The sequence below is a fragment of the Furipterus horrens genome, unplaced genomic scaffold (genome assembly GCF_987537825.1).
Source record: "Furipterus horrens unplaced genomic scaffold, mFurHor1.1.pri manual_scaffold_17, whole genome shotgun sequence".
Classification (NCBI taxonomy): Eukaryota; Metazoa; Chordata; class Mammalia; order Chiroptera; family Furipteridae; genus Furipterus; species Furipterus horrens.
In genome coordinates this window covers 83,036,448-83,064,406 of record NW_028327187.1, presented here as the reverse complement: position 1 = coordinate 83,064,406, position 27,959 = coordinate 83,036,448, and the positions used below count along the sequence as shown (strand labels likewise).

General features: G+C 41.9%; 1 protein-coding gene across 1 annotated transcript; it reads left to right on the top strand.

The window, feature by feature from the left end:
* LOC149991471 (CXXC-type zinc finger protein 1-like) lies at window positions 1-27,926 on the top strand. Its single transcript, XM_090264101.1, has 13 exons — window positions 1-135; window positions 363-461; window positions 569-732; window positions 1,062-1,273; window positions 1,394-1,479; window positions 1,799-1,848; window positions 2,061-2,157; window positions 3,072-3,224; window positions 3,301-3,435; window positions 18,299-18,468; window positions 18,553-18,688; window positions 19,113-19,227; window positions 27,682-27,926. Exons 1-13 carry the CDS (start codon window positions 1-3, stop codon window positions 27,924-27,926), a joined length of 1,797 nt encoding a protein of 598 aa, XP_090120227.1.
* The last annotated feature ends 33 nt before the right edge of the window (window positions 27,927-27,959 follow it).

The window sequence follows — 27,959 nt, the reverse complement described above, 5'->3', positions numbered from 1 at the left end:
ATGCTTAAACATTGGGGCTTCTGCTTCTTTGGGTCTTTTGGAACCCAGTCACCATGTGAAAAACACAGGCTAGCCTGCCAGTTGATAGAGATTCATGGCTCCATCACTTCTATTGACCCACCAACCTTCAAACATGTGAGCGAGGCCATCTAGGACCAAACAGCCACTAGCTGACTACAACTATAAGGAGAAACCCAGGCAAAACCAGGAGAACTGCCCAGCTGAGACTATCCCAGCTGTCAACCTACAGAATCTTGGATTAATAAATGACCGTTTCATCCATTGATTTAAAGGATGGGTTGTTGTACAGCAAAGTAATTGTATTTTGTTGTTGTTGATTGTTTGGTTGTTTGTTGTTTGAGGATTTCCCATTTCTAGATCCTGAACTGCAGAAGCAGGAAGTGAATATGAAGAAAATGGAGAAATTTAAGAAAAAGGTGGAGTGGAAGATGACAGAAATGGTGGAGTGGGGAGGGGCATGGAAGTAGAGGTTGGAAGTGGAATACAGGGTAGGGGTACAGGATTAGGGGACTCCCCTATTCCTGCCCTGACCACAGCCATCTCACAGAAGGAAAAGGAGCAGAAACTCATGGAAAAGTGTAATCATGCAGAGGAGATGGATGCCAACAACCTAGCCCCACTGCGGCAGTGCCTGGGACCTGGCTGTGTGAATCCCACCCGGCCAAATTCCAAGTACTGCTCAGATAACTGTGGCATGAAGCTGGCAGCTGAGTGAGTACACCTGGAGATTAAGCAACAGGGATTGGGGTAAGGCATGACCTATGCCACCTGTAAATCTATCTACCCCCTACCCATTCAGCCACCCACCCACTGAATGCCCATCTACATTCCATCCACCAACCCACTCATCCACCTTTACAGTTATTTACCCACCCAGACATGTACCCATCCACCCATTCATTCACCATTTACTCACCCATTCACCAATGTTCACTCATCTATTTATTATCCTATATATTCATCATTTGGTCACTCATCCACTTCCTCTTCTTTTATTGCCCCCACCTACCCATTCCATTTCTTGCTGTCTCCCCTTCTAGACGTATCTATGAGATCCTGCCGCAGCGCATCCAGCAGTGGAAAAACAGCCCTTGCGTTGCTGAGGAGCATAGCAAGAGAATGCTTGAGAGCATCCTCCGTGAGCAGCAGGACACTTGCGCTTACTTAAAGAGCATGGAGCATCAGTTCCATGAACTTGAGGCCCTCATTATGCGTGGCAAGCAGCAGACCGTGTGCAATGATGAGGAGGTGAGTAGGAATAGGTAGAATATAGCGGAAATGTACCTGATATCTTGCCCTGCCCATCCCCACTCTGCATTGCTTTACTGCCTCCTCCATTGTGCTGTGCAGATCATCAAACATATGAACAAAGCCCACCAGCAGATCTACTGTGTCATCTGTGGGAACTCTATCAGTATGCATGTCGCCCTGCGCCACATGGAGCACTGCTTTGCCAAGGTTGGGGCATTGGCTGGGGGCTCATGGGGCAAGGGTATTTTTAGCTGGGTGGGTTTCATGGGGAGGGGTACAGGTTTGGTGACTGGGTGTTTGCTGCAGAAGGGACTACAACATACATCCATGGTTCTATTCATTTGTGTTTTTCTTCCATCCCCAATATAAAGACAAATATGGGATCATCAGCCAGTGGAGAGGAGGGCTATTGGCTGGGCAGATAGGAGCATAGGGTGCACAGGGGACAAATGTATTATTTGGTGCTTTGTCATGGGAGGGCATGCAATGTACAAGAGTTCCTCCCATTTGTAATCTTTCTTCTCAGTATGAGTGCAAATCGTCCTTCGGGTCCTTGTACCCCACTTGCGTTGAAGGGTGAGTGTGGGTGCTGTTTGGGGTCAAAGATATATGGACAGGGTCAGGAACAGGGTGGGCAAGGTCACGGGCAAGATGTGGGGGGGCTCAGAGGCAGAGGTGGGTGGGTTCGGCATAGGGTATGGATGAGGTTGGGGACAAAGTGTGGACAGGGTTCAAGATGGGACCTCCCTCCTTCTGCCTTTAGTACCTCACTTTCAACCTCCCCCTAGGGCCACAAGGCTCTTCTGTGATGTTTACGACCCAAAGAGTAAGAGGTACTGTAAGCGGCTCCAGGTGCTATGCCCTGAGCACTCAAAGGACCCCAAGGTGAGACTTTCTTACCCTCCATTGAATGCATCCTCCCTGCCTGACCACCCTATTCATCCCTTTTTCTCTGCTTGATTGCCTCCTATTTCCTTCTTCCTTTTGCCTGACTGCCTTCATACCTCCTGACCAACCCCTATGTCCCCTCTTCTTCCTGACTACCCCACATTCCCCCCTCCTCACTGCCCAGTCACCTTCTATTCTTACTTTTCTCTCTGCCTAACTGCTGTTTATTCATACCCTCCTTGCCCAACGGTCACCCACATTTCTCTCTCTCTCTGCCTGGCCACCCTGTATTCCTCTGCTCTTCACTGCATAAGCATTCCCCATTCTCTTTTCCTTGCTTGACCGTCCTCCATTCCTTTCCCACCCCCTGTCTGACCGCCCCCCTTCCTTCCTTCCTCTCTGCATGGCTGCCCTCAATTCCTCTCTCACTTTCTGACTTCCCTCCATTCTAATGTTCCCTGCCTCACTGCCCCCAATCACCTTTTACCTGTCTGTCATCTCCTAAATCCTTTCTTTCCGCCTGTTTATCCAGCCTCCATTCCCACCTCCTCTGCCTCATTCCTCACCTCCTCCATCTACTCACCTTATTCATCTACTTCTTGTCAGATCTTCCTCCACTCTTCTTTCTGTTTTGTCTCTCTGTTTTTCTGTCCTTCCCGTCCGATCACCTCCATTCTTAAATCCATGCTTGTTAACTTCTTCTCCTATCCTCCATGCTTGATCATCCCCCCTTTCCCCCTCTTCTCTACCTGACCGCAGAATTCCTCTCTTCCCTTCTGGTGTGTCACTCCTCATTTCTCTCCTTTCTGCCCAACTGCCCTCCATTCCCCTATTCCTCTCATCATGCCTGCCTGATCACCCTCCATCGCTGCCCTCCCCCATACCTTATAATTCTTCATTCTTCTCCACAGGTATCAGATGATGAGGTGTGTGGTTGCCCACTAGTGCACAATGTCTTTGAACCCACTGGTAAATTCTGTCGCCTCCCCAAACGCCTGTGCAGCCACCACTACTCCTGGGAAAAGCTGAGGCGTGCCCAGGTGGACCTAGAGCGTGTGCGAGCGGTAAGCTACAATGCTGAGTGGAGCAGAGGGGTGGGATCGAATCCTGGAATCCCCCTCTCATGCCAACCTCCCACAGTTACACAAGCTGGAAATGCTGAATGAGCAGGAGCACAAGGTACGCACAGCTATGAAGAACCGGTCAGGTCTGCTGTCCTTGATGCTTCACCAGACAATCCAGCATGACCCACTTACCACTGACCTGCGCTCCAAAGTAGACAATTGAGCCCTGTTCAGCTGAGATCCTGTACCTAACATACTGTGCAAGGAAGACACTCCATGAATTCCTCACACACCTGTTTCTTTAACCACTTCTTTCTCAGGGTATCTCAGAATGTCTCTGTGTTTCTGTTTATCATTTGGTATCCTGTTTTTGTCTACCCATTTTTGGGAGAGGGTTCTCAAAATCCTCCCCTATTTCTGTTCATTCTTCCATCCCTGAATCTGGAATGGGCCAGGGGAATCTTCTCTGCTTTCATTTCCCACTGTCCAGAGTTTTGTTAATAAACTTCAGAAGAACAAAGGTTTTTCATACCTCTGTTGGCCCCTAATCCCAGTTCTGAAACTGATAGCAGTAATAGTGCAACTTATTTAGGAACAGGCTGCATTACCCATGCAGGGATAGCTATGAAGTGATGCCTACACAGTGTTCAATGGATCCTATTCTGTCAGGGTAGCTGGGACTTTATGAAGGATCCCTGATCCTTGTTTTCTGCCTCTTCCTACCTTGTCTATCCCTGACCATTACATGAGGTCCCAGCACTTTCTGCCAGCTTTGGCCCCTGCCAGTCCAGTTATGGTCTCTCCATCTCCCCCCAGCCCTGCTCATCACATCCTGCCCCCCAATACCCTGCTCTGTCTCTACCCTTTCCAGCCTGCCCTATCCATTGAGTCCCTGTCCAGTCATGCCCATTTCAAACCTATAGGGTTGCCAGAAGAGGGCTGGGACCTCTGCCACATTTCTCCTTGTTTTCTTTTCTTTATTATTTAATTATTTATTCATTCATTCATTCATTTGGGGGGGCGCTCTGTAACAATCCCCCCTCTCAGACTTAAAACCCTTCATAACCTTATAAAAGACAATGGGCGAAGGTCTCGTGCTCCTCTAGCTGCTTCAAGCTGGGCATGGTCGTCGTCCTACCTACCCTTGGGTCCAGGAATCCCTAATAAGTGTGGAGATGTGGAGGGGAGGGTGGCCTTCCCACACAGGGAAGGATCTTTCAGACTCCAGGTCAGTTGGCTGTCCCTGGGCAACGGCGTGCTCAGTTTAACAAGCTGGTTGCTACATCTGTCTTTACCAGCCCCCCCCCAAGCTTCCTGTGCCAGTGGAGGTATGTCTGGTAACGCTGCCTGTGAGCACTGGTCCCTTATTAATTTTTCAGTTTATTTTCACAATTAAATTTTCCCCAGGGACTCACATATTTCACCTAAATGTTTAAGTATGTTGCTTTAGACTTATACCTCACATTTCACTATAGCTAGTTCATATTACTAACGATCTGGTGCAATATCTCCTTTTTAATGAATATTGTACTTTTTCTTTTCAACTTGATCATATTTGTTAGGAACTGGTTTATATAATTAATTATTTGAAAGGACCCAGTTTTCTTTTATTTATACTCCTTATTTACACTCCTTAAGTTTATATTAGGAGAAGGTAAGATGGCGGAGGAGTGAGGAGAGGTTGCGGTTTTAGGCTCCGGAGACCCGTCTGCAGTTTGGGCTAATTGCAGACAGAACATCTCAGTGAGCAGCTGGACATTGGTGGGAGTTGAGCCAAGGCACTGCTGGATTAGAGAAAATCCATCTGGGAACAACCTGTTTAGTGAGGATAGCGGAGAAAAAGGGGACGAAACGGGATTCCTGACTGGGGCGGCTGCCCGAGCTGCGGCGGGAAGCACACAAAGGATTTTTGGCGACCACGGGCTGCCCGGAGAGGAGGCAGGCGGAAAGCGGATCTCTGCCCGCTGGCAGAGACGGGACTCGACCAAGTGGCATTGGCGCTGAAGGACAGGAGACAGCGTGCTGCCGGGCAAGTGAGAACATAATTCTCCTTTATATTTTTCTCTAGTGGACGGTGGAGAGGGGAGGAAAGTTTGGGGGTGGTAGGCCGTTCTGGAGGAGGCCAGGCGCAGAGGCGCGCTCATCCACTCCCCAACCCTACCCTTGGGTCGCAGGGCGCGCATAGGGAAGTGCTCTCACTCACTGGCCCAGGTGCGTGGGGCCGTGAGTCCAGGCGTCCCTCGGACACTCCCCAACGGACATAAGATCAGTGCCCCTACGGGCACAGGGAGGGCCCACTGAACAGGCAGAGAACTGTGCACAGACACCCCTAGACAGCTCCCGTGGGCGCAGGGCCCCAGGCCGGAAAGCAGACCACTAGCACAGGCTCTGTTTGTGCCCGCCCAGACGGGTGAGGGAAGGTGGGCGGCTGCAGCACGGGAACAGCGGGAGGAGGCGACCCACGGACGCTCGCTTCCACTGAGCACAAGTGTCCCCGGCCCTGCCCTAAGAGGCCAGAGACCAACTCCCAGTGCTCGACTCAGCCGGACTGAGGGCACGGGGCGGCGCGCGAGCGCGAAATCACCTCAGCCCGGGGTCAGGGGGCGCCAATCCCGGGGAAAGCTCTCGGGCCCCTCGCGAGTGCAGGGACGCGCGCAGGGATTCCTCGGCGCGAACGCGGAACTGCCGCAGCCCAGCAACAGCAGGAGCCAATCCCGGTGAAAGCTCTCGGGCCGCCAGCGAGTGCAGGGACGCGCGCAGGGATTCCTCAGTGCGAACGCGGAACTGCCGCAGCCCAGTGACAGCAGGAGCCAATCCCGGGGAAAGCGCTCGGGCCGCCCGCGCGGGCAGGGTCGCGCGCAGGGACACCTCGGCGAGAACGGAGAACCACCGCGGCCCGGCAGCAGTGGGCTCCAACCGCGGGGCAAACTCTTGGGCTGCCTGAGCGCGCAGGGGCTCGCACGCAAGGGCTCGAGCGCAAGGGCACCTCAACTGGCTCCAGCGGGCAGCAAGGGAGCGCGCCGTGCCGGCAACCGTGGGCGCGCACCATAGAGGCAACCGGGGGCGCACACCAGTCCTGCAAAAAACAAGAACCTCTGACCTGCCACACTAGACCAGATGCGGACCCAGAAAAAGAAGGCAACACACCAAGGCTAAAACGGAGTAAAAACATCGCTTTCTAAAAAAATTTTTTTTTCCAAATTTTTTCTCCCTTGTTCTTTCTTTCTTCTTAATCATTTCTTTTCTTTCCTTCTTTCTTTATTCTTTTCCTGGGGTTTTTTGGGGGGGGGTTTGGGGGGTATATATATATTTTTTTCAATATTTTTTTTCTCTCTCTTTTTTCTTTCTTTCTTTCTTCTTTATTCTTTCTTTTCTATCTTTCTTTGTTCCTTTCTTACCTTTTGGGGTTTTTTGGGGAAGTTTGTGGTAAATTTTTTATTTTCTTCTCTTTCTCTCTTTCTTCTTTTCTTCTATTTTCTTGGGGATTTTTTGGGGGGGTGTTTTTCCTTCACCTCTTCCAATAATAACAAACTTTATCTCTAACGTGTTGCATATAACCTCTCCTTCTCATCCTTTCTCTTTAATCGTTGTTTATTTGTTTGTGTGTCTAGCTTAGCCCCCCTATCACTCTAAATAATATAATATAATTACTATATAAACCCAAATACAATACAATCCCACTTTCTTACTATATTATGTATTTTTCTATCCTTTTCTTCTATTTTTATTAACATACAATGTAAATATTACTAACTGGCTTGCACAGTCTCAAATATTACTAATCTATCACCCCCTCTATCAAAAATTATATTTTTCCTCCCCAAAAACAACTCTTATCTATTCTTCTTATAGTATAAAAGCTCAAATCTCTTTACATTTATATTAATACGGGCTAGTTGGCTAACGATAGCAGGATAGAGTGGGGGATACTTTTTGAGGGTGTGGGTCTCCTGCCTGGGCTGTGTGTTTATGTCTTTAACAGCATATCCACAAAAGAACTCAAGACAAAGCGGATAGAGTGATTCTCAACCAACTAGCCAGAAGGAAGATCCTATAAAAGAACATCTGAAATATAACCAAACAGCATAAACAAACGACATAAAGGGTAACTCAAGAACATCAGGCTCAGGATATCAAAGAGACTGCACCACTGAAACTCCCAGACCTTCGATAAAGAATATTACACCACAAAGGAGGGAAGTCAAAGCAGACTACCCCCCCCCAAAAAAAATTAATAAATAAATAAAAACAAAAAGAATCCAACATGGTAAGACGCAAAAATAACCCCTCAATGAAAAGAAAAGAGGAATCCTCAGAAAGAGAGATAGATGAAATAGACATAGCCCAAATGTCAGACATGGAATTCAAAACAATGGTGGTAAAGAAGCTCAATATATTCGACATCCTTAAAATCAACTATGACAACCTTCAAGGAAGTTACCAACAGCTCCAAGAAAATTACAGGGAACTTGCAGAGAACTACACCAGCATAAAAAAAGACATAGAAATTGTTAACAAGAACCAGGAAGAACTTAAGAATACAATCTCTGAACTGAAAAACACAGTAGAATAAGTCAAAAGCAGACTAAATGAAGCAGAGGATTGGATTAGTGAGTTAGAAGATAATGTAGAGAAAAACTCCCAGACAATACAGCAAAATGAAAAACGATTGAAAAAATATGAACAAGATGTAAGGGAATTACAGGATAGCATTAGGAAAAATAACTTAAGGATCATCGGAATACAAGAAGAAGAAGAAAAGGAACATGGAATTGAAAATCTGATAGGAGAAATAGTGACAGAAAATTTTCCGAACCTGATGAGAGAAAAAGCTATGCAAGTCCAAGAAGCAATGAGAGTTCCAATCAAGAGGAACCCCCCAAAACCCACTCCAAGGCACATCATAGTTAAAATGGCAACATTCCAAGACAAAGAGAGAATCCTAAAAGCAGCAAGAGAAAAGCAGCAAATAACATACAAGGGAGCTCCGATAAGGCTATCAACTGATTTCTCAACAGAAACATTACAAGCCAGAAGGGAATGGTCAAAAATATTTCAAGCAATGAAAAACAAAGGCCAACAACCAAGAATACTCTACCCAGCAAGACTCTCATTCAAAATAGAAGGTGAAATAAGGAGTTTCTCAGACAAAGGAAGACTGAAAGAATACATCTCCACCAAACCAGCATTGCAAGAGATGCTATAGGGAGTGTTCTAAGAAAAAAGAAGGAAAAAACAAGAGAGGAGAGGAACAGAGGTACAAAGGGAAATGAATAAATACACGTCAATAATAACCTTAAATGTAAATGGATTAAATGCTCCAATTAAAAGACATAGGGTAACGGAATGGATAAGAAAACAGGATCCACATATTTGCTGTCTACAAGAAACACACCTGAAAACAAAAGATTTACACAGACTGAAAGTAAAGGGATATAAAAAAATATTCCAAGCAAACGGACCGGAAAAAAAAGCTGGGGTAGCAGTTCTCATATCAGACAAAATGGATTTCAAAGCAAGGACAATAAAAAGAGACAAAGAAGGACATTTCATAATACTTAAGGGAACAATCCATCAAGAAGATATGACTTTGATAAACATATATGCACCCAACATAGGAGCACCCAAATACATAAAGCAAATACTAGAAGACCACAAAAAGGATATCAACAACAACACACTCATAGTAGGGGACTTCAACACTCCATTATCAACAATAGACAGATCATCAAAGCAAAGAAATACCAAGGATATACAGGCATTGAACAACACACTAAACCACATGGATCTAACTGACATATATAGAACTTTTCACCCCAAAGAAGCAAAATATACATTCTTTTCAAGTGCACATGGGACATTTTCAAAGATAGACCACATGATAGGTCACAAAACAAGCCTCAACAAATTCAAGAAAATTGAAATCATATCAAGCATCTTTTCAGATCACAATGCCTTGAAACTAGAAATCAACCTCAGAAAAAAAAATCAAAGACACCCAAACTCATGGAGATTGAGTAACATGCTATTAAATAATGAATGGGTTAACAATGACATCAAAGAAGAAATCAAGAAATTTCTAGAAACTAATGATAATGAGCACACAACAACCCAAAACCTGTGGGACACAGCAAAAGCAGTCCTGAGAGGGAAGTTTATAGCAATACAGGCATATCTGAAAAGGCTAGAAGAATCTCAAATAAAAAACCTAACCACAATGCTACAAGAACTAGAACAACAACAACAAACAAAGCCTAGGGCAAGAAGAAGGAATGGAATCATCAAGATCAGAGCAGAACTAAATGACATAGAGACTAAACAAACAATCCAAAAGATCAACAAAACTAGGAGCTGGTTCTTCGAAAAAATCAACAAAATCGACAAGCCTCTAGCCAGTCTAATCAAGAAAAAAAGAGAGAAGACACAAATAAACAAAATCAGAAATGAAAGAGGAGAAATCACGACTGATACCTCAGAAATACAAATGATAGTTAGAAATTACTTCAGACAACTGTATGACAAGAAATTTGACAATCTAGAAGAAATGGACAAATTTCTAGAAACATACAACCTTCCAAAACTGAATCAAGAAGAAGTGGAAAGTCTCAACAGACCAATAACAAAGAAGGAAATTGAAACAGTAATCCAAAATCTCCCGGCACACAAAAGCCCTGGACCGGATGGCTTCACAGGCGAATTCTACAAAACATTCAGGGAAGAACTAACTCCTATCCTCCTCAAACTGTTCCAAAAAATCCAAGAAGAGGGGAAAATCCCAAACTCTTTCTATGAAGCCAGTATTATCCTAATCCCCAAACAAGGTCAAGACACAACAAAGAAAGAAAACTACAGGCCAATATCACTGATGAACATCGATGCTAAAATCCTCAATAAAATATTGGCAAACAGGATCCAGCAACACATCAAAAAGATCATACATCATGATCAAGTGGGCTTCATTCCAGGGCTGCAAGGATGGTTTAATATTCGCAAATCAATAAATATAATAGATCACCTAAACAGAATGAAAGACAAAAATCACATGATCATTTCAATAGATGCAGAAAAAGCATTTGATAAAGTACAACACCCATTTATGATGAAAACACTCAACAAAATGGGAATAAAGGGAGCATATCTTAACATAATTAAGGCTATATATGAGAAGCCTGAGGCCAACATCATACTCAATGGACAAAAACTGAAAGCATTCCCCCTGAACTCAGGAACTAGACAAGGTTGTCCACTCTCTCCACTCCTTTTCAACATAGTGTTGGAAGTCCTAGCCACAGCAATCAGACAAGAAAAAGAAATAAAAGGCATCCAAATTGGGAAAGAGGAAGTAAAACTTTCATTATATGCAGATGACATGATAGTATACCTAGAAAATCCTATAAACTCCACTAAAAGACTACTCGATATAATAAGTGAATTTGGCAAAATCGCAGGGTACAAAATAAATATACAGAAATCTAAGGCATTTCTGTACACCAACAATAAAATAGCAGAGACAGAGACAAAAAAGAAAATACCATTTACTATAGCAACAAGAAAAATAAAGTACCTAGGAGTAAACTTAACCAAAGAGATAAAAGACCTGTATTCTGAAAATTACATAACATTGAAGAAAGAAATTAAGGAAGAAACAAATAAATGGAAGCAAATACCATGTTCTTGGATGGGAAGAATCAACATCATCAAAATGGCCATACTACCCAAAGCAATTTACAGATTCAATGCAATCCCTATTAAAATACCAATGACATATTTCACAGACCTAGAACAAATACTCCATAAATTCATATGGAACCAAAAAAGACCCCGGATAGCAAAAGCAATCTTGAGACAGAAGAACACAGCAGGAGGAATCACAACACCAGATATCAAACAATACTACAAAGCCACTGTAATCAAAACAGTATGGTACTGGCATAAGAACAGACATATAGATCAGTGGAACAGAATAGAGAGTCCAGAAATAAACCCAGGCCTCTATGGTCAACTTATCTTTGATAAAGGAGGAAGGAACATAAAATGGAGTGAGAAGAGCCTTTTTAACAAATGGTGCTGGGAGAACTGGATAGGAACCTGCAAAAAAAATGAAACTAGACCACCAACTTACACCACACACAAGAATAAACTCAAGATGGATCAAAGACTTAAATGTAAGCCGTGACACCATAAAAGTCCTAGAGGAAAACATAGGCAAGAAAATATCAGATATCTCACGTAACAATCTCTTCACGGATACATCTCCTAAAGCAAGAGAAATAAAGGAAAAAATAAATAAATGGGATTACATCAAACTGAAGAGTTTCTGCTCAGCAAAAGAAAACATCAGCAAGATGAAAAGGAAACCAACCATATGGGAAAACATATTTGCCAATGACATCACAGACAGGGGACTGATTTCCAAAATATATAAAGAGCTGATACGACTAAACATCAAGAAAACAAACAACCCAATTAAAAAATGGGCAAGGGACCTGAACAAACACTTCTTCGAAGAGGACATACAGAAGGTCCATAGACACATGAAAAAATGCTCAACATCATTAGCCATCAGGGAGATGCAAATAAAAACCACAATGAGATACCATTTTACACCAGTCAGAATGGCCATCATCAACAAATCAACAAGCAACAAGTGCTGGCGAGGATGTGGAGAAACGGGAACCCTACTGCACTGTTGGTGGGAATGCAGACTGGTGCAGCCACTATGGAGAACAGTATGGAATTACCTCAAAAGATTAAAAATGGAACTGCCTTTTGAACCAGCGACTCCACTACTAGGATTATACCCGAAGAATCTTGAAACACCAGTTCAAAAGAACTTATGCACTCCTATGTTCATTGCAGCACTGTTTACAATAGCTAAGTGCTGGAAACAACCTAAGTGCCCATCTGTAGATGAGTGGATCAAAAAACTGTGGTACATTTACACAATGGAATACTATGCAGCAGAAAGAAAGAAGGAACTCCTGCCATTTGCAACAACATGGATGGAACTAGAGAGAATTGTGCTTAGTGAAATAAGCCAGGCAAAGAAAGAAAAATACCATATGATATCACCTAATACAGGAAACTAAAGAACAACACAAACAAAGGAACTAAATAGAACAAAGAGCAGAATAGCAGTCAATAGGGGGGAGGGGAGAGGGAGAGAAGGGGGATAAGTAAGGGAAGGGATTAGTCAAAGAACCCATATAAAAGACTCATGGACATGGACAACGGGGAGGGATATGATTGCGGGAGAGGGGGTGGGTTGGGTGGGGGAGAGAAATTAGGGGAAAAGGGGACAACTGTAATTGAAAAACCAAAATAAAAAACAAAAAAATTAAAAAAAAATAAATTATGTTTATAATCACTTAAAATGTTTTTTAATATGTCAAACTACTCAAAAGTAGAGGAAATAGTCAAATGAACACCCATGGACTAATACCCATATTCAATAGCTAACAAGATTTTGTTCATTTCTTTATTGATCTCTTTCTTTTCTGGAGTATTTTAAAAAATCAGACATCACTTTCTTTTACTCCTATGTACTTCCATGTGCATCTCAAAAAATTCGGTCATTTTCATATATAACCACAATGTCATTATTTCATCTGTATTGAAGTGCTATTCCTTGGTATCATATACTATCCAGTTTGTAATAAAATTCCCCAGATGATTTGAAACATGAAAAAAAAAAAGTTTATATTATTTATTTAAGCTTTAATTTTTGTGAATTGCCACTTCTTGAGTTTTTATTTTGTGTTTTATTTTTCACATTTTTGTGTAAGTTTGTTCTCTTTCTAATTTACTTTTCATTTTTGTTACATTTATTTGGGTAACATTGGTTAATAAATTATATAAGTTTAAGGTGTACAACATTATAATATGCCTGTATACTCTACTTGTATGCTCACCACCCAAAGTCTAGTCTACTTCTATCACCATATATTTGACCCTGTTTAGTCTCTTCATCCTCCCCAAACCCCCTTCCCCTCTGGTAGCCACCATATTGTTATCTGTGTTTATGAGTTTTCATTTGTTCAATTGTTGCTTTTTGTTTTATATCCCACATATGAAAGAAATCCAAATTCCTAATTCGATTACTCTTGGTTTTCCAGTTGTTTTTTTTTTTTATACTAATAAATTTGAGTCTACACACTTTCCTCTGAATATAGTTGTATCTCATAAACTCTGGAATCAAAAGTGCAATTTCAGAACTGATCTATCATTTTTACCCTTGCTATTGAGAAAAGTGTCTTACTTTTTAACTGATTAAGGTGGTTTTTCCTTTCTTTTTCTTTCTCTTTCTTTCTTTTCTTTTTGATAATATGGTTTTCCTGTGATGAGAGAATGTAGCCATTGAGTATGAATTTGTAAGCATTATTCAAGGTTTTCTTTGTGGCGTGGATACTCAACTGAATTTTGTAAAACTCATGGATGTAAAAGAAGAAACTATATTCTCTGTTAGGTACGAATTACTCATTACAATTTTTCTATCTAGTTTGATGACGAAAGATTCTTTATCCTGATATTTTTGCTTTTTGTCTACTTCAGCTGTTATATTATCAAAACAGAGAATAAAATTTATAATATTTTCAAACAAATTTCTTCTTGTTGTTCTGTGGGAATTTTTGAGAGGGGAGAGGAGAAAGGGAATGCTCAAGTGTATATCAGGTCGTTTTACACAATGCCATTAATGTAGTTTTCTTATTTTGCCTTAGTGTTTTTGACGTTAAATTTTACTTCGATAAGTAACTGTTGCTTTTTTAAAAAAAAATTTATTTATTCATTTTTAGGAAGAGGGGAAGGAGGTGGGCAGGGCATGGGAGAGCAATGGGGGGAAAATGGAACAACTGTAATATAACAACAATTTTTTAAAATGGAAAAAAAATAAAGAATGAGGGGAAGGAAGGGAGTGTAGGGGATAGATGGCACTGTCTCTGAAGATTGTGACCCCTGCACTATGCCCTGAAAACAGAGGCAGTAAAATCCAGGCTGAAGGCAGCCCCCAGAAGCTATAATCTTCTGAGTGAAAGCAGGCTAGCAGTAATAAAAGGAGATAGTAATTGTCTGGCGCCAGGCTGACCTTCACACCGGTTATTCTAAAGTCTGTACATGATTTACCCTCATCCTGTTTGACTTAGTAGATACATTACGTTTGTCAAAATTCCTGCACATATGCTACTAAATAAAACTGGACATGAGGAAAAGATCGAGCAGCATTCTGCCCTCAAAGAGTTGCTCACTCCCTTTTCTCCCCAGAACAGGAACAGTTTCTGGGTCATTTTCATCTGCGCTGTGAGTCCTGCTGGTCAAGGAACTCCTCAAAGGAGAAAGAGGGAGAGAAACATCAAAGTGTGAGAGAAATAATCGGTTGCCTCTCGCATGCCCCCAACCGGGGACCTGGCCTGCAACCCAGGCATGTGCCCTGGCTGGGAATGGAACCAGTGACCTTTCAGTTTGCAGGCTGACACTCGATCCACTAAGACACACCAGTCAGGACACAACTGCTGCTTTCATTTTGATGCCATTTACCTGGTGAATCGTTGGCTAAAACTTTGGTTTTTTTCTCTTTAAGATAGACTTCTTGTAACCATATATATGTACATTTTTGCCCTAATTCCACATTTGTGTCTTGAGATGCAGTCCATTTAAATTCATGTAATTATGATAATCTTCTATTTTGTATTGGATTATGCTTATTACCAATTTTACTATTTCCTAAGTAGAACTTTTATCCTTTTCTTTTTCCTAGTTTTTTTTAAATGTGTTTTATTGATTATAATGTTACAGATGTCCCAATTTCCCTTCCCTCTGCTCCCCTCCACCCAGTGACGCCCCTCCCTCCAATTGTCCCCACCTTTTAGACCATGTCCATTAGTTGTGCATATAGTTCTTCTCAACCTCTCTCTGTCTATTCCATTCCCTCCTACCATGATCCTTAATTCCTATATCATCTCCCTCCCTCTCCCCGTTCCCCCTCCCTGCTGACCTCCCCCCAATATGCTCCCCGTACCTATAGTTCTTTTTCCACTCTCGTTGCCTGTTTAGTTTGCCTTTGTTTCAATTCCCTAGCTTCTGTTGTTACTTGTGATGCAGTTTTCATTTTAGATTTCATAGTTTTGAATCTCCTTTTTCTAAATCAGTCCCTTTAACATCTCATATAACAGTGGTTTGGATCTAATGAACTCTTTCAGTTTTGTTTTGTCCTGTAAACACTTTCTCTGCCCTTCTATTCTGAATGACAATTTTGCTGGATAGAGTATTCGTGGTTGTAGGTTTTTGCTTTTCATTACTTTGAATATTTCTTGCCAGTCCCTTCTTGCCTGCAGGGTCTCCCTTGAGAAGTCAGCTGATAGTCTAATTGGGACCCCTTTGTACATGATTCTTTTCTTCTCTCTTGCTGCTTTTAAGATTCTCTCTTTATCTTTAACTTTTGACATTTTGATTATAATGTGTCTTGGAGTGGTTCTCCCTGGGTCCAGTTTTTTTGGAACTCTCTGTGCTTCCTGGACCTGTAAGTCTATTTCCTTCCCCAAGTTTGGGAAGTTCTGCTTTATTATATTTTCACTTATTTTTTCAATTTCTAGTTCATCTTCTTCACCTTCTGGCAAACCAATGATTCTTATGTTGGGCCTTTTATAGCTGTCCCAGAGGTTTCTGATCCTCTCATCCTTGCTTCCCATTTCCTCTCTCTGCACTGGTTGACTGTTTGCTCCTTCTCTATGTTCCGGTTTGTTGATTTGAACTCTGGATTTTTTTTTCCTCACCATCTGTCTCGTATGTGGTTTTGTTCCTTTCATTATTAGTGTTTTTCGATTCTTTCTCACCTTTTTCCAGATCTTTTGTTAATTCTGTAAGCCACCTGATAACAATGGCCCTGAACTGAGCCTCTGACAGGTTTCTTATATGTTCATCTGTCAGATTCCTCATCTGTTGCCTGGTGAGCTGCGCCACCGGGATTTCTATAGTTGTTTGCCTCATTTTGACAGATGTGTTTTGTTTTCTTGGGCCGGCTATAGGGGGGGGCAGTGCCTGTGTACTCGTCACAACCCAGTGACCCGGCGCCCTTCTGCAACCTTTTTCGCCGTGCTGTGGTGCTTTGTCGTCACAACCCAGCGACCAGCGCCTATCCGCAACCTATTTCGCAGTGCTGTGGCGCTTTGTGTGGGGGCGGGGGTCCAAGATGGATTCCCGCAGTTATTCCGCTAGGAGACCGGGATCCGTCCTCCCGCCCTCTGGGCCTCACTGTTCAAGGCGATGTGGTGGCTGCTTTCCCCAGCATTGGGGTTGCAAGCTGCCGGGGTTTGACTGCAGCCGGGATTGTCCTCCCTGCCGCTGGGATTGTTCTCCCCGCCGCTGTCCCTGGTGCGACCGCAAACAGCACCGCCCCCTTTCGCTCTTCCTACCTGCCCAAAGGGCGCCGCTGGTTTATAACTCCATACGTTGGGCTTCCGTGTAGTTTTATTTTCTGGAATTTCTAGTTATCTTTTGTTTTGAAGTAGTTGTATTCCTCTCTAGTTGTAGAGGGAGGCCGAGCATGTCCGTCTAAGCCTCCATCTTGGCCGGAAGTCCTTTTTCCTAGTAGTTTAATGAGGTTTCTGTTCATTTTTATCCCTCCCCTTTACCTCATTAGTTTGGAAATTTTTATTTTTATTAACTATCCAATTATATATTTTTCATTTCTTTTTCAATAAGTTTTATTCTTTTAAAAAATGAAAATATTTTAATTACAGTTTACATTCAATACTATTTTGTATTAGTTTCAGGTGTACAGCATGGTGGTTAGACAATCATATACTTCACGATGTGCTCCCCCTGGTACATACATAGTTATTACAATATTATTGACTATTTCCTATGCTGTACTTTATATCCCTGTGACTATTTTATAACTACCAATTTGTATTTCTTAACCCCTTCACCCAGCCCCCACTGCCCACAGCCATCAGTCTGTTCTCTGTGTCTTTGAGCCTGTCTCTATTTTCTTTGTTCATTTTTCTTTAGATTCGACATATAAGTGAAGACATATGGTATTTGTCTTTCTCTGACTGCCTTATTTCACTTAGCATAATACTCCCTGGGTCTATCAGTGCTGTTGCAAATGGTAAGATTTCACTTTTTAAAAAATTTACTTTTACAGAGAAGGGAAGGGAGGGAGAAAGAGAGGGAGAGAAATATCCATGTACAAGGAAAGATAGATAAGTTGCCTCTCACATGCCCCCAACTGGGAACCTGGCCCATAACCCAGGCATGAGCCCGGAATGGGAATTGAACCAGCGAATTTCAGCACTCAATCCACTGAGTCACACCAGCCAAAGCAGATATTCCTTTTTAAAAAAAAATTATTTATTTTTTTGGGAGGGGATCCCTGCTCTGTAACAATTTCTCCCTCTCAGACTTAAGACCCTTTATAATCTTCTAAAGGACAATGGGTGAAGGTCTCATGCTCCTCTAGCTGCTTTAATCTGTACATGGTCGTCATCCTGCCTACCCAGATTTTCCTTTTTTTTTTTTTTTTTTTTTACTTGTCTGAAGGTTACTGGCAGCAATGACTAAGATAAGTCATGCTGCTAATTTATTTCCACATGTTTGTTTAGCACATCAGAACAGATTTTCCTTTTTTAATGGCCAAGTAATATTCCATTGCATCTAGGTACCACTTCTTTTTTTAGCCACTGGTCTATTGATGGGCATTTGGGTTAAAGCAACAAACTTTTCAGCCTTAGAAACCCAGAAATAATCTCTACTTGAGAGACTCCCCATTGCCCTCATTTTGGTGAGCACCAGATTTCTGCATTAAAACACCCTACATTCTCAGCCAGGATAATGCCGGGTCCAGTAGTCTCAGAAGTTCCATCTCTCTTTACACTAATAATTTCCAAATTACCTAGAATTAGCCCCAAATCCTTTCATAGTAGGATTCCTCATCCCCACATCCCTTTGCCTCAATACCCAAACCATATGATCTCTGAGACTTACCTCCCCTGGCCTTTTTGACACAAAACACCCCCTCAGTAACACAGCACCCACACTTCACTGCTTCTCCAACAAGGGCCTTTCTATCTTCCCTTCAGGATAAGCCACACTCCAGGAAAACTACTAACAACAGTGGTCAAACCCCCTCGAAGACTCAAAGCTCCTTTGGTTATGCCCACAGAAAACCTGTCCCCCTATCTATCCTTCTCCTAGAGACCTTCGACCTCTGTTCTAAGCTGGACTCCCCCGGGTACTTTCTCGTTGACAAGTGAGCCAAGGATGGAGGAAAGTAAAACCTTATTCCTGGTGACAGTCTGAGGATGGCTTTCCCTCAGTGCTTTCTCCTCCTCAGGACATTTGGCCTTGCGACTGGAGAGACTCAGGCTGTGTCCCTTAGAGATCAGAGTGTTTCCAGCACCATGAACACAGACAGCTTCTTTGCAAAGAGCCCCAGGGAAGATTCCCAGAATTCAGAGAGTAAATGCAAGGTGAGGTGATCCAGAAGGGGAAGAGTGGTGGCCTGGGGACACAGTAGGGTGACTAGATTTCTGAGAACGTAAGGTCAGAGGCAATGAGGACAGGGAACAGGGCATCACCCTCACTCAGAACTTGCCCAGCATCCCTGGAGACAACAAGGCCTGTGACCTTGCACTGCACATGGTGACTCAGTCCATTCTGGAAGGTGAGGGCAGAGCCCACCACCCACATGAAGCACCTGCATCATGCCAGGGAGAGGCTAAGGACTGTTACCCTTGTTCTCTCAGTGAGCGGTGACATCAACTAGGAGGAGTTATTAGCCCCAGGTTACAGGTCCAACACTGAGGTCCTGCAGTGGAGGAAGAGGCCAGGCTAAATGTCAGATATTTTTACCTGAAATGCTGCTGCTGGGATTTATTTTTCTTTCCTTTTTAGGTCTTCGTGAATATTTGCAAATACTTCTCTGAGGAAGAGTGGGCAAAGCTGGGAAACTCAGAGAAAACCACCTATCTGTGCATGAAGAGAGACAACGACACTATGACTCGTCTAGGTAACAGGAAGTTTTGGGTTCAGACAGGCCTGGGAACACAAAACTGTCCCTCTTTCCCTCTACATACTATGGTTTTGTCTTAGGCTGCAACAAGTGTCCCCCTCTTTCTTATTGTGTGGGGATAAATCCCAGGGAAACTCCAGAATGTTCTGCTGTATTGTATCCTGAACAGGACTCAGGGCCAGGAGTGGCCACAGAGAAACTCAGAACTGGGTCACCCATGCTTCACTTGCACTGGTCCTTGTTCAGATTCCCCCAAGTGATGACCTTTACTGTCCCTGCTGCACCCCCAGCATCTGCACTCCTCTCAGACTGTCTCTTAAGGACAAATATTTTCTTCTCTTAGGTCTCAGGACCAACCTCCACATTTCATGCATCCTAAGAAACAGAGCACAAAATCTCCTGAGCATGATTCTGATGAAGATCGAAACCCCAGGAATCAGGGTGACAGGAAGGGCCTGGAAAGTGTCTCCTAAAGCCCAACTGTTTTGGGGTTCAGCTTCTCAGGAAAGATTCTCAGGGGGTTCTTTCCTGAAAGGATCACTGCTGAGTGAAGAAAGTTAGATGCAAAAAGTTAAGTACAGTCACAGGCCATCAATACAAAATCCTAAAACATGCAAAATAACAATAATGTTTTTATAGATAATGAATTAAAAGTAAACGTATAAAGACCTCAATGAGAATAAAATACATCAAATTCAGGAGTTGAGAAGTGTGGGAGAAGGGATGACAGGGATCGGTGAGGGCTGAGCGGGTTGTGTCAGCTGTGACTTGTTCGGAGCGCTTTGATCTATTTTGAATAAAGGAGCTCAGAGAGACCTGAAGCAGTTGTGCAATAATGTTGAGATCTGACTAGACCCCTGGCAGATATGCACATGTTTCTCATATTATCCTTCATATTTTTCTGGAGTTTGAAACATTTCTTTATTTAAAGGAGTCATTGTTCTTGCTGAACACCCTCATGAACCACATGAAAATTAAGAAAAAATTGATTAAAGTGTAAATCCTCCAAAAACACCCAGAGTCAACTTTAGAATAGCAAATAGGTAGCTTAAGATAAATATTGTAAAAGACAAAATGATTAAGGTATTTTGTAATGACTTTCACCTGTTTTCCTGGGTTGTACCAACCTGGATGTTCTTCTCACTCTTAACTGAACCTGACTCTATTGATACATATCGACTTTGGGAGAGGGTTCAAGAGAGCAATGCCACACATACACTGAGCTTTCCTACTTGTCAGTGAGCAGAGGCCATGTGGGTGAAAGAAGCCACATATTCAAGAAGTCTCTGCATGGGAGCAGTGTGTTTACTCATTATAAAGGGGACAGAGTGTTCACTTGCTATTCTGCTCTGACAGCACAGCTGCAAGAAGACAGGGTCAGAATACTCAAACTGTCTCTGGTAGACCTGACTCCCAGCTCAACAGGACCTATTCTATAAGCTCCCAAAATCAATGTCAGGGGGCTGAAAATCCAGTGCAAAGTTTTTGAGATTTGATGAGTGCCTTTACATTGGAAACCTTCCAGGACTGATGGACCAAATCATCCCTGTATCAACATATAGTTAACAACTTCATTTATCCACTTGTTTACTGATTGACACTTGAGTTGCTTCCAAACCTTGGCTACTGTAAATAATGCTGCAATGAACATTGGGGTGCATATATTCTTTTGAATTAGTGTTTTGGTTTTCTTCACATATGGTACTCAGAAATGGAATTGCTGGGTCATAAGGTGGTTCTATTCAAAATTTTCCTGTAACCAATACATTGCCATTATGCTGTTTTATATGCTGGAAAGAGATATGGTCTGATTTTTAAAAACAGCTTTATTAAGTTACAATTGACATAATAAACTGAACATATTTGAAATATACAATTTGATAAATTTTGACACGTGTATACAACCACAAAATCATAATAATGAACATATCCATTACCTCTCAAGATTTCCTCTGACCGTTTGCAATCCCCTGTCCTATCCAACCTGCTCCCCACCCCAAGGCAGCCACTGATCTTTCTGTCATTATAGATTAGTTTGCATTTTAAAAGAATTTTAATAAATGGAATCATAAAGTATATAATTTGGGGGTTTTGTTTCTTTCACTTAGCATAATTATTTTGAGTTTGAGTCATATGCTGTATATCAAGAGTTCATTCCTTTTTTATTGCTGAGAGTATGCCATTTTCCATCGAATGATATAATTTACTAACTCCGTGTTGATTGATATTTGGGTTGTTTCCAGTTTTTAGCTATTCCAAATAAAGCTGCTATGAATATTCATATATAAGTAGTTATGAGAACATATACTACCATTTCTCTTAGAAATATACCTGAGAGTGTAATGATTGGGTAATATGGTTAGTATATGTTTAACGTAAGAAACTGCCAAAAATGGTTGTGTATTTTATATTCCCACTAGCAATGTATGAGTTTTCTAGTTTACCCTGCAACATTGTCAACACCTGGTATGGTTGATCTTTTTTTTCCCCTTTTTTAAAACAGTTGATTTTACATACAGAGAAAGAAGGGAGAGAGAAACATTGATTTATTGTTCCATTTATTTATGCATTTATTGGTTAATTCTTGTATGTGCCCTGACCAGGGATCGAACCTGCAACCTTGGCATAGCAGGATGATGCGCTAACCAACTGAGCTACCTGGCCAGGTGGTTGATCTTTTTAACTTTACATATTTGAATAAATATTGGGTGGTATTCCATTGTGTTTTTAAGATTTTTCCTAATGACTAATGATGTTGAGCATTTTTTTCATGCATTTATTTGCTATCTATAGATATTCTTTGGTAAAGTTTCTGTGCATACATTTTAAAAATTGAGTTCTTAATTTTCTTGTTTATTGAGTTTTGAGAGTTTTTCATATACAAGTCCTTCATAACAAAAGCAATTTGCAAATAGCTTCTCCCAGTCTGTGGTTTGTCTTCCGAAGAACAAAAGTTGTTAATTTTGATGAAGCAGAATCTATCAATTTGTTCTTTTATGGACCATACATTTTTGGGGTATCATATCTAACAAATCTTTGCTTGACTCAGGTCGCAAGTAATTTCCCTTATGTTTGCCTGTATAAGTTTTATAATTTTAGGTTTTACACTTAGATCCATGATCCATTTTGAACTAATTTTAGTACGAAGTACAGATCCAAGTTCATATATACTTTTTGCACATGCATGTCCAATTTTTGGAAAGAATTAATTTTTCTACAAAAATAGTATAAAATGTACAAAAAATATAACAAATACACTTTTGTATCTTTGTCAAAAATTCACACATATATGTGGGGCTATGTTAAAGAGTGATGACAAGTACATGAGATGATACTTGTAAAGGTAAGCACTGAATAAATATTAGCAATTACTGTTATTAAAAGACACATAGGCACCTCATTTAATTTTTGCAGCTCTAACAATTAGTTGTTACCATTACTATCCTACCCATTTTACAAATGAGAAAATAGAGGCTTAAAGATTTTAGGTCCTGTGCACTAAGGTTACAAAGCTAGCAAATGGCAAGACAGAATTAACCCAGATCTATTGGTTCAAAACTTCATTCTCTCAGGCACCATGTCTATTACATGTAGTGCCATCATGACATTTCTACCCTTTCCTCCAGTGGTATCTCCCGAACGTGATTGACTGAGAGGAACACCTCACCAATGTAGATTTCTTCCCTAAGCTGTTTGACATGGATCTATTAATGAGACAGCAATAAGAGATGCACAGCCAACTACAACACAATTGGCATAAGCTCTTCAAAAATATCAAGGTCATGAACACAAAACTGGCCAGGGAAAATACTTTTATAGACTAAAGGGAAATTAGAGACTTAGGCATGATGGCTGATGCAATGCATGAAACCTGTTTGGATTTGGGACATTTTTTTTTTTAAGTTAAAAAATATTTGGGAATAGGGACTTCCGGTCAAGATGGAGGCCTAGACTGACATGCTCTGTCTCCCTCCACAACTAAGAATGAATACAATTACCGCAAAACCAGAAATAACCAGAAGTTCCAGAAAATAAAGCTAAATGGAAGTCCAACATATGAAGTTATAAACAAGTGGTGCTCGTCTGGATGGGTAGAAGGGGTGAAGCCAGGGCAGAGAGGTCAAGCTGTGCTGGTGGCGGCAGCTGTGGCGATGGCGGCGGGACAGCGGTAGGCACAGACACCCGTATTTAAGGGGAGGCGAGAAGCACCTGGGGAGCACCCCAGCTGCAGACCAAACCCGTCAGCTTGCGATTCCAATGCTGGGGAAAGGAGACCCCCGTTGCCTTGGACTGTGAGGGCCGGAGGGTGTGGGGATGCAGGAGGAGGGTCCCAGTCTCTCAATGGAGAGTGAATGGCAGGAATCCATCTTGGACCCCCACCCCCACACAAAGCGCCACAGTGTGGTGAGAAGGGTTGCCCGGTGGTGACGAGTGCACGGGGCTCCGTCCCTTATAGCATAGGAGGTGTGACAGCCCCGCCCAGGAAGCAAAGGTAAACACAAAACTGTCAGGATGGCAGAGATCATGATAGAGATCCTGGTGACACAGCTGACCAGCCAGAAAATATCTAATCTAATGGCTCAGCAGATAGGAAATCTTTCTGAGGCACAGTTCAGAGCTTTGGTTATATGAATGTTTACAGGCATGACAGCAGATCTTAAACAAGACAGGGAAGGAATGAAGGCTAGTCATGCTGAAATGAATGAAAACACATACGAAACTAGTGGTGAGGGAAATAAAACCAGGGATCAAATCAACAAATTGGAACATAAGGAAGGAACAAACAGTCAACCAGTGCAGAAAGAGGAAACAAAAAGTGAGGAAAATGAGGAGAGGCTCAGAAACCTATGGCACAGCTATAAGCAGGCCAACATCTGAATTGTAGGGTTGCCAGAAGGTGAAGAAGAACTAGAAATGGAAAAATTATGTGAAAAAATAATGAAGCAGAACTTCCCTAACTTGGGAAAGGAAATAGACTTATAGGTCCAGGAAGCACAGGGAGTTCCAAAAAAACTGGACCCAGGGAGAACCACACCAAGACACATTATAATCAAAATGTCAAGAATTAAGAATAAAGAGAGAATCTTAAAAGCAGCAAGAGAGAATAAGGGAGTTACATACAAAGGTGTCCCAATAAGACTATCAACTGATTTCTCGAAAGAAACTCTGCAGGCAAGAAAGGACTGGCAAGAAATAATCAAAGTAATGAAAGCAAAAACCTACAACCACGATAACTATCCAGCGAAGCTGTCATTCAGAATAGAAGGGCAGAGAAAGTGCTTCCAGGACAAAGTAAAACTGAAGGAGTTCATCAGATCCAAACCACTGTTATATGAAATGTTGGAGGGACTTGTTTAGGAGAAGGAGGATCAAAACTACGAACATTAAAATGAAAACTGTATCACAACAACCAACAACAGAAGCTAGGGAATCAAAACAAAGGCAGACTAGGTAGGCAACGAGAGTGGGAAAAGAATTATAGGTATGGGGAACATTGTGGGGGGAGGTCAGCAAGGAGGGGGAAGGGGGGAAAGGGAGGGAGATGGTACAGGAATTAAGAAGCATAGTAGGAGGGAGTGGAGTAGACAGGAAGATGTTGAGAAGAACTATATGCACAAACAATGGGCATGGACTAAGGGGGTGGTGAACAACTGGAGGGAGGGGGGCCTGTGGGTGGAGAGGAACAAAGGGAAAAGAAATTGGGACAACTGTAGCACCATAATCAGTAAAGCATATTTTAAAAAAGAATTCAAAAAATATTTGGGGATAATTAGAAAAATTTGAATTTGAACTGCATATTATTTTGTATGTTAAATTTCTCAGGTGTGAGGAGAACTGATTTTTGTGGGAGAGGTGATGGAACTGTTCTATATCCTTATGGTGGATATACAAATCTATATATATATTTAAATTAACAGAACTGTACACCAAAAAGTTAATATTACTATATGATAATTTTAAAATAAAATTTAAAATCATAACTCAAATTCTTACATCTGAGAATGGGCTTCTGGCTGTGCAAGAAAATGTCATTGCTCTTCGGAGTATAGCAATATATGAGGGATGACCTCCAAAAAACCGGAATTATCTTCTGAAGGGCAGGCTCCTTGTAGTACAGGCTCCCCCAGCTAGGTGAGTGTCCTAGGAATCCGTCTGTATCAGTGTAGCTGCTGGTATTGTTGTGAGAGGCTGCATTCAGCTTCAGTGAATTTTTTTTGAAGACTCTTTCAACATGTTTGCCCATTTCATGATGGGTGATTTACAAGCACACCTGCCCACACCACGCTGAGTGCTCAGCACTGTCTGACCAAAAATGAAATGACTCCCATGCCCCACCCTCCCTATTCACCTGATCTCACCCCAAGACTTTTTGTTGTTGTTTCCCCAGATGCAAAAAGTCCTCAAAGGGAAACATTTTGTTATTTTGCTGATGTGAAAGACTTGAAACAAAAAACTGGCAGAAGCACTAAATGGCATCCAAATCGATGAGTTCAAAAACTGTTTTGATAGGTGTATTGCATCAAATGGAGAGTGCTTTGAAGGTGACTGAGGTTTAAACATGTAAGAATACACAATTTTTAATAAATAAATTCCATTATTTTGCTCCCACCCCACCAATACAAAGATGACCCAAACTGGGACAGAGACTACTTAAGAGATTTTTACAGCAATGGTGTCAGCTACTATTGCTTGTGTTTAGCAGAGATTCAAAGGTAGGTGGGGGATGGGGGTGGGAAAGCTTTATAGTGAAAAATAGGAAGGCTTCAGGTGTGCTCTGATTGGAGGCTGCTGGGAGGGGGAAGCTGGAGGTGGGCTAAATAGAAACGGGGCAATCTATGTGATTGGTTAAGGGAAGAGATTTGGCTTTTTTTTCCAGTGGGAACTGAATTGGATGTGGGGAGTAGGGACAAAAAGTGAGGAGGCTGGCTGTCATTGACCAAGTCCTGACTATTAAGACCAATTGCTGTCAGAAATTGAAGGCATTTCTTTACACCAACAATAAAACATCAGAAATAGAAACTAGAAAAAAAACCCATTTACCATAGCAACAAGAAAAATAAAGTACCTAGGAATAAACTTAACCAAAGAGATAAAAGACCTGTACTCAGAAAACTACAGAACACTGAAGAAAGAAATTAAGGAAGATACAAGAAAAAAAAAAAAAAAAAAAAAAAAAGGAAGCATATACCATGTTCATGGATGGGAAGAATCAACATCATTAAAATGTCCATACTACCCAAAGCAATTTATAGATTCAGTGCAATCCCTATTAAAATACCAGTGACATAGTTCACAGACCTAGAACAAATACTTCAAAAATTTATATGGAACCAAAAAAGAGCTCGAATAGCCACAGCAATCTTGAGGAAGAAGAACATAGTAGGAGGAATCACAATACCTGATATCAAACAATACTACAAAGCCACTGTGATCAAAACAGTCTGGTACTGGCATAAGAACAGACATATAGATCAATGGAACAGAATAGAGAGCCCAGAAATAAACCCAGGTCTATATGGTCAACTAATATTTGACAAAGGGGGGAGGAACATAAAATGGAGTGAAAAAAAAAAAAAAGACCAATTGCTGTAGAGGCTTATAAAACAATTCTTGGAAAATACTGTACTGATGGTATGAGGCTCCCATCCAGCGAGAGGCACAAAAATAGGATTGACCCCCACCTCAACTATGAGTTTCCCTTAAAGCATAAAAAAACTGTTACCTAAGCCAAAACTGCAAGGACATATACTCAACTGTCCCCTATAAAAACTCTAACCCAGGATCAGTTGGGGAGTTACTTGATGCACACCAACTGAATAAAGCCTTTAAGTGCTATTGTAGTCACTTAAATAATTTTCTCTAGACATTATTACTCCTTACATCTACTGTATGATGCAGAGGTGTTCTCCATTCTGTCCTTACCTACAAATATAAAAATATTCTGATTTTGCATTCTTCCTTGTTTTTAACTGGATACCAAAACAAATGTGAAGATTTGAGACTGGTTTGCTCCGGGATACAGGAATTCAGTGGTAGAGTTTAAAAGGAAACTCAGATCCTCTTTAAAAATAATTTATCTATTTATTTTTAGAGAGAGGGGAAGGGAGGGAGAAAGAGAGGGAGAGAAAGGTCAATGTGTGGTCGCCTGTTGCATGCCCCCAGCTGGGTACTTGGCCTGCAACCCAGGCATGTGCCCTGACCAGGAATAGAACCGGTGATTCCCTGGTCCACAGACCAGCACTCAATCCATTGAGCCACACCAACCAGGGCTGATCCTCCTTTTTAAAGTGGCAGTCCCGGAGGGGGTGCAGCCTGATGTTGTGGACCAGATCGCTGGAAGTGCTCTCCTGACGTTGACCGTAGAGGATTTAAAACTCCGCTGGGATTTGTATGTGAAGCATTCCCAACCAACTTAGCATTAGCTACTTCTCTGATGGGGTCCTGATAAAGGTCCTCCCAAGAAAGACTTCGCTGGACCCACGTTCAAGAAGATTCTCCCAGGTTTTCCTGACCCCCCTACATCGCTGTACAGTGCCAAGACCTTAAGATTTGGGTACGTGTATCACAGCTGCAGGAGTGCCAGCACCTACAAAGATCCATTGGACCTGTCAGTTCCTCTCTTTGACCAAGCAGGCACAACAGCTAACTGGCAAAGCAGAGTAAGCTGCGTGCCTCTGTGTGAGATTGTCAACTGATTAACACACAAGAAAAAATAACTAATTTAGCTG